This window comes from Chaetura pelagica, unplaced genomic scaffold (genome assembly GCF_000747805.2).
Source record: "Chaetura pelagica isolate M959 unplaced genomic scaffold, ChaPel_1.0 scaffold135, whole genome shotgun sequence".
NCBI classification, from domain to species: domain Eukaryota; kingdom Metazoa; phylum Chordata; class Aves; order Apodiformes; family Apodidae; genus Chaetura; species Chaetura pelagica.
In genome coordinates this window covers 4436298-4444122 of record NW_009953649.1, presented here as the reverse complement: position 1 = coordinate 4444122, position 7825 = coordinate 4436298, and the positions used below count along the sequence as shown (strand labels likewise).

General features: G+C 39.6%; 1 protein-coding gene across 1 annotated transcript; it reads left to right on the top strand.

Moving 5' to 3' along the window:
• The first annotated feature begins 1826 nt into the window (after nucleotides 1-1826).
• Nucleotides 1827-2693, top strand: STX11 (syntaxin 11). The gene has a single exon (XM_009999985.1). The coding sequence runs from the start codon at nucleotides 1827-1829 to the stop codon at nucleotides 2691-2693; it is 867 nt and encodes a 288-aa protein (XP_009998287.1).
• The last annotated feature ends 5132 nt before the right edge of the window (nucleotides 2694-7825 follow it).

Genomic DNA, 7825 nt, shown 5'->3' with positions numbered 1-7825 from the left:
GACAAGAAGGGTAGGTGCTCTCACTTTCTCTGTGTCTCTAGACAAACTTGGCCATAGAGTTTTAAAGCCAAGTAAACCTGACTTCTGAGCTGCACCACATATTTCTTTTTCTTTTTAGATGGGGATTTTTTCCCATCTAAAATGATATTGTGGCATGAGGTGAAAGTCTTGATTTTATTACTGCTGAGGGAGGAGGTGGAAAACCTTTAATTTCCTAAAGCTTTCTCTGTATGATTGAGTTGAATCTATGTAGTTTATGTTTTAAATTCAAACAATTAGCTTACATGTGTGGATTCCTGAATGAAAGCTCCTCTCAGGATATTAATGGATTTTCTTGGTTTACGTTGCTTGCAAAAGAATTGGCTTAAGTTGAAATCCACTTTTTTGCTTCAATGTAAATGTGATCCTAATCGGGATACTTCTCAAGATTAGTATATACCCCCAATGAACTGTAAAAGTACAAGAGGCAGTGTTTGTGATGAAATCTTTCCCATCTCCCCCTAACATCTTTAACAAATCTAACAATCCCATGAAATGGATTATAAACTGGGAGGTTTTATTCATGTTAGATCTAGGCCTGTTATATTGGGTATGTACACATGCACCTTTTCTTAACCTGGCAGTAACTGGTGATCCTATGAAGGGATGTGTGTTTTACAGTGGATGCCATGTTTCTAAACACTGTGAAGATACTTTAGTTCCTGGAAAAAACAAAATTAATCTTCCAGACACAGACATCTGGAGGTATCCTGCTTGGTGCTGCTACTTAACTTGATTCTCTTTCTTGCTAATTTAAATTAGGTAATGGGATGTACAGCTTTTGTGATGGGAAATTTCTGCCTTCCTGCTTGGTGTAGCACTTCATGCAGGGTTCTTGCTGAAGCTTTCAGATTTCACTTTCTGCAGATCTAGAGTTTCAAGTAAACAACATACCTAAAGGAGACTTACACTTTGTTACCATATCTGTAGGGGATTACTCATTCTGTGGCTTCTTAATGAAATTGTAGTTAAACACATCTGAGGCAAACACATAGAAAACAGATCCTGATCTGTAACAGCAGTATTACTTTATTCCTTCAGTAGGATGTTTCCATTATACAAAAAAAGAAGGGTTGGGTGGATGGTTTTACTTACACAATGCTGCTGTTGGATGCCTAATACACTATGGTCATCTGGAGACCTTAAATTTACCTCCTTTTTTTCCACAGCATTTCTTGGAACTTTTCTATCCCAATTGTATTTGTAAATGCCATTTCTGTTTCTGAAAGACTTCCTGCTCTTCTCACAGGAAAAGCAAGCTCAGAATGACAAAGAACCTATGACATTTGGGGCAGATGATCTAAAAAAGGGTCAAGATCTAGAGAAGATTTCTCTAGTGAGCAGTGGTGGGAAGCATTCAGTTTTTAACATATCTACACATAATGATAGCTGAAAGCTTCCTATCATTTGCTCAAGTGTTTGTAGTTGTTTTTTTCCTCCTTAGTGAAAGATTGGCAATTTTGAGGGGTTAGGGATTGTCTTATTATTATTTTGGATTTGTCTTCAGAATTTGTTGTCTTCTGTCCTGCATGTTTTAGTTTCTAAGCTTTCTTGTTTCTAGAAGAGTGTTCTAGCATTAGAATTTGGGATCTGAGATCCATCACTGTATAAGATACTATGAACAAATTTAATATTTGGTATTTTGTGTTATCTTTGATGTAGTTGTATTATCTATGATGTAGTTATAACTACAATGTAATTATTAGTTATGAACTTTCAGTCCTTGTAAAAGCATATTTTATTTGCTTTAAACTTCTTTCCTCCTGTTCCTCTGTTTCACAGGCAGGATGAAAGACCGGCTAAATGAGCTGCATGATCTTGCCAGGTTACACAATCAACAGTTTTCTGATAGCGGGGATGATGAAAGTTTATCCCACAACGTTCTCCTATATGAGACTGATTATGCCTTGGAGATTCTTCATAAAGACATACAGAACATCCGGACAGAGAACGACCTACTCAAAGAGGACGTCAAGCGGCTCAGAAAGCAAAACAACCGCTTCCTTACTTCCATGCGCCGTCTTAGTAGCATCAAACGAGATACTAATGGTATTGCCAGAGACATCAAGGCCCGTGGAGAAAGCATCCACAGGAAACTCCAGATAATGAGGGATTTCAGTGAAGATGCAATAACAAAATATGGGGCTATGTCTATCATGGCCAGGGTAGCCAAGAACCACTACGTTGACCTCATGCATGCGTTTCAGGAGGCGATGTTTGAATACAATGAGGCGGAGATGAACCAGCGGGAGAACTGCAAGATTCGAATTCAGAGGCAGCTGGAGATCATGGGCAAAGATGTTTCTGGCAACCAGATTGAGGAGATGATTGAGCAAGGCAAGTGGGATGTCTTCTCTGAGAACCTCTTGTCGGATGTTAAGGGGGCTCGCTCAGCCTTGAATGAGTTAGAGACACGTCATAAGGAGCTGGTGAAGTTAGAAGGTCGCATTAAGGAAATTCATGAGCTCTTTCTGCAGGTGGCCCTGCTAGTGGAGGAGCAGGCAGACACCTTTGATGTCATTGAGATAAATATGCAAAATGTTGAGGACTATGTAGGAGAAGCTAAAGACCAAGTGAAAAAAGCTTTGGAATACAGAAGAAAACACCCCCTCAGAACAATCCTCTGCTGCTGCATATCCTGTTGCAGAAGGTGACTATCCCAATGGAGCGGTCACAGGACAACTTGAATGTCTACCAAATAAGACATTTTTTCCTGTGACTGCTCTGTAATGACAACACCTAGAAACTGGGCGGGGGGGAAGGGCTATTTTGCAATTGTTTTTTTTTACGTTGCATTTTTCTAAATGTGCTGAGGGATGTTCTATTTGACAGCTTCTAGAATTGTTGATGATAAAACTGTTTTTAATGGAAATGTATTCTGTTGGTGTAACTAGGGTTGCAAGAAGATCTCTGCAGTGATACTCACTTCATATGGGCAAGAAAGAGGCATGAATGATGGGCTGATAACTCAGCCTAGGGAAGATGAGAAATTTCAAGAAATAACCTCATTCTTATTCATCAAAGTGAGTCTGCAGGCTGTGCTGCCTGACTGCCTGGCATGACACAATACACCATGGAATCAGGAGGTTTCAATTTTAACTAGTTTGGAGCCTTCTTGATGCAAATACTTGGACAGATTTTTGCTCTGTTTATTTTATAAAATACTGATCCTGTTAGCAGGAGCAGGACACAGAACTGGTTTCTATTTCAATTAGACTTTCACCTGTTATGAATCATAACCCAAGTAACTGCACCTTAAATGATAATATGCACAACTTGCTCTGTTTGTGAAGTGATTGCTTCTCTGCATTTTGAGTACCCGTAACTTTGCCAAGGTGGCTAGGAGCACTGCAACGCTGAGGCATCTCACTGCTTTTAACTTAAGCCACTGTCTGTACTCTCAGTTTCAAAACAACCATGTTTTTATGCTTCTGATATGTTTTTCTGCCAATTAACACTTCAGCCGGAGAGATGCATGCAGTGGCCTGCATATACCTATTTGAAATAACATGAAGGATTAAATTTATTAACACGCAATTTTAATGGTGTACAAAAACAGTGACTTTTCTCTCCTTATTAGAAAATCTCCACCTGGGAAAGAAAATAGGCATATTTCTTCAGTAACTGAAGAATCATAGAATGATTTGGGTTGGAAAGGATCTCCAAGATAACCTAGTTCCAAACCCCCTGCATGTGCAGGGACACCTCCCACTAGACCAGGTCGCTCAAAGCCCCATCCAACCTGGCCTTGAACACTTCCAGGGATGGGGCAGCTACAACTTCCCTCAGCAACCTGTACCAGTGTCTCACCACCCTCACAGGAAAGAATGTCTTCCTAATCTTTAATCTACATCTACCACCTTCCAGTTTATAAAAGAAAGAAAAGAATACTTAAATGTCAGTTACTCTATTCAAGTTTAAAATTAATCTCTCCTTTTGTGTAAGGGGGCTCTGCTCACAGTAGCTTTGGAATATGAAGAGGGAATAGAAAATTTGCAACCCTGAAAACCACTGAGTATTGTCAGAGAAACATGTATTCATAAAGCCTGGTGAGTGATTATAGCTCCTGCTTCCAAAGGTTTTCCAACTATATTTCTAGGTGGCTTCCTGATTCATTGTAATCTATATCCTTTGAATTAATGCAGGACATTTTTTTCAGAAGTTAGTGACTTTTAAAAATTGCTTATCCTATTTGTATTTATTTTAAGAAATCTATTTAAACATTTCAAATATTTTATATTTGGGAGTTTTCGTCAGAAGATGCACATAGCCATCTTCCTGCAACAACTGCAATGAAACTTCCTTTTTGATCTTTTGCACACTAATTCTATATGTGAAAAAACACCCAAACATTTCTTACTACTTGTATTGATATAAGAAAACAACAAAATAAATTCAACTTCCAAGCTTTCATACCCTGGTGGGAAATGCTTCTTGGCCAAAGACTCTTTTTTACACAAATGGAAGCTAAATGGATAGCTCTTCTCAGAAACTGAAAGTCTCTTTCACTGAAGTACCTGTCTATGGTAACACGGAAGAGTGAGGAACACCCATCTTCTAAACTAGAAGATACATCGATATTCAGTGATGCCCTGATGATATGAGTATTATGCTTGCCTGAGAACCTCTCCAAAACAACCCAGTTTTCAAACTTAAAGTGGGAGAAAGGAGAGTGTTGTTCTGGCACCATGACTACTGCTTTGGTAGCAGTCTTTTGCTCTGTAGTTATTGCCTTCAAGTCAATAGAACTGTGAATTTGTAGAGAATTACCCTAAACCTCTGGGGGTCAGCATGTGGGCTTAAATTAATGAAAAATAAAATATGTATTTCGTCTGCATATTCTTAGTGCTCACCAATGTTTTTGATAAAATTGTGTACATGGGTTTTTTTGTTGTTGTTGGTTTATTTTTTGTACAAATGGAATAAAATATTTAATAAGAAAAACTGAATGTTCAGTGTTGTACATGGAATCAGCAGCTCTGAATAGCTTCTTGCGTCGTCAAAGTCTAGTTTAAAAGCTGCAGGACGGAATTCTGAGTTGGTGAAAGGAGATTAAACAATGTCTAAAAAAATAAGTCCTAATATTTGTTGCCACAATAAATCAAATGCGTTGCATATTGATATACACATTTTTCTTACAATTTTTCTTACAAAAAACATGAAAAAAAGAGTTTCAGGCATTGTAAAATTATTCTCTATGACACAAAAACCCCAACAAATTTACTCTCGCAGTTTTGGGAAATCTTGATCATTTAATCAGTAGAAATTTAAAGCTTATATCCCGATTTTTAGTCTGACTTGAGGCACATGGAGCATAAGGAAAATGCTGATTTGAGACCTTGACCCTTGACTTAAGGCTCTTGCTGCAAAGAAGAAACTGAGAACTGCTGAAACACCCAATTGGGATCCTTTAAAACTATTTTAAAGTTGTGAGTTAGAGGCACTTAAAAATTACTTCCAGTAACTGAAGAAATCATTCACTTCCTTGCAAACAAGTTCATTGCCTAATACTGTGGGGTTTTTTTATCCTTCAGTTGTGTAAGAACTCCAATTTTACCAGCCCATGAACTTGCCTAGTCACTATTAAACAGACTTTTGAAAAAAACCTGATCACATGATTCTTGCAAAGACTTGTGCCACACAGGATGAGTGGAAGAAGATGATAAAAGTAGCTTGATAATGTGTTAGCATACTCATAACAGAAGCTGCAGAATGGATGTCTTCATTTCTTCTAAGGACAGATGCTTTTTCATTCTGAAAGTCAACAGGACTCCTATGGCTATGTCTTGGATGTGGTTGGGTGCTTTTTTTTCCCTTTCCTTGATGTGGCAAACCCTGTAGCTGGGTCTGAGGGGGAAACAGTTAAAATGTGAGAGGTGCTACTTTAGCTTTTAGGGTTTCTGGTACTTTGGTTTTGTTTCTTACTGAAAGCAGCAGAAGCTTCACAAAACCCCCTAAAAATCTCTGCACTTTCTGAGGAGGAGAAAGGAGAACCAGCAGCCAGGCACTCCTTGTTCCATCTTAAAATATGAAAAACCCACCATTGTATAAATATAAAAGAGAAAAAAAAAATCCCTATTGCACAATATAGTTTAGTATATAGGGCTGAACATCATGGATATGAGTATGAGTTTCCATTTAATTTTATGAGATTTATTTTTTTTAAAAAAAAACATGGATTTCATGGATTTCATTTTAGAGAAATGGCAGTCGAACCCTTGTTACCTCAATGTGAAGGTGTCAGACTACGGACACGCTTAAGCAGGCATTTCTCTGGCACCTGTCTCAGGAGAAACTTCTAGGAAGTATAGGTCCTAGTTTAAGATCCAAATACCTTTTTTTTTTTTTTTTTTTTTTTTAATAAAAAGAGAAAGCCTTAGGCTGAGCTGAGTAGCTAGGCTAAATTGCTGCTTTTCTAATGTAAGAGATTGGCCTACATTAAAGATGTTTGGAATGCACAGCCCAAGTTGTATTTTATAATTTCTTGAAAACAAGTTAGTTCTTTAGCTTTTTTAACCATTATAGGTATTTGGAATTGACTTGAAAAGGAAAGAGCTACACATGGTTGAGTTTCTAGAAAAACATCATAGCTAACATGAAGACAGGAAACAGTATCATTTAACAGATACTGTAAATGGTGATTGCTGTTAATCTCTTTCCGAAGCACTGTGGTTTTCACATGGAGCCATGGTATTTGTTTCTTTAATATATGAGAAAGCAGTAGCAGATTTATCTTCTTCCACCTTTCTAGCATATTATATAGTGTCTACTGAGCTGAAGCCAGTAACAACCAGCATAGTAAGACAGCTCCATTGCCATTCCTTACCTTACACTGAATACACTATTAGGGCACAAAATCTTGACAGGAAAAAGTAACATGTTACTACGTTTCTCAGAAATAATATTAGATGCAAATAGAGAATGAGATAACCTACCTGATGGCATTTTTCTACTCAATCCTTCTCTGAAAGCACACACCTGTTGAATGGCAAGCAATGCTATGGAATGATGCCCATTTCAGCAAATAATACAGCATGATAAACTCCAGCCAAAGAGCTGCTCTTTCATTAATGGACTCCGGCATGTGAATAAAACTAAGGAAAATGAGGGTGCGAGCTGCACATCTGCTCTTCACATTGGTAAAAAGTTAACAATCAACTTTTATTGTGCGTGAGAAGTATTTTCTTTCACAAGCATAACCAGCATACCGGGGATGTCTGTGTGCCAGCAGTTAGGCAGCACCTGCAGCCTGCACGTGTGAGGCCCAGGCCCCTTGCAGAGGGACCTTCATCAGGGTGTCTGAAGGTCCGTGCTGCTGCCGCACGCCTGTCCCAGCTCGCTGGCGGCCGCCCAGGCCCCGCGGCCCTCTCGTCCCCTGGGGACAGGCCCAGTAGTGGAAGAGGTTGGTGGGACGGAGCACGTCTGCTTTCTCCTCTGGAAAGCGGGCAGCGAAGGCGGTGGGACTGGGAGCCTGCGCAGGGAATGGCTAGTGAGAGGACACCTTTCCTTTCCCTTCCTGATGCCGGGAAGGGGGATATCCCAGAGCAGGCTCTGACCAGGGATACTGCCACAGGCATTTCCGCAGCTCAGGTGTGCACTGTGACCGTCGAGAAATTTTTCTCTGCAGTACGTTCTTAAAATGAAGCATAAACGATCACTTTGGCTTCTTTTTCCTGCAATTAGCGAGGGAAGAAGCACTTCAGGTACCAGCCCGACGGCAGTGAGCGGAACGCCGGCAGTGACCCCGCGCTGGTTCCAGCCGGCAGGACTCGCTCGGGCACGGCTC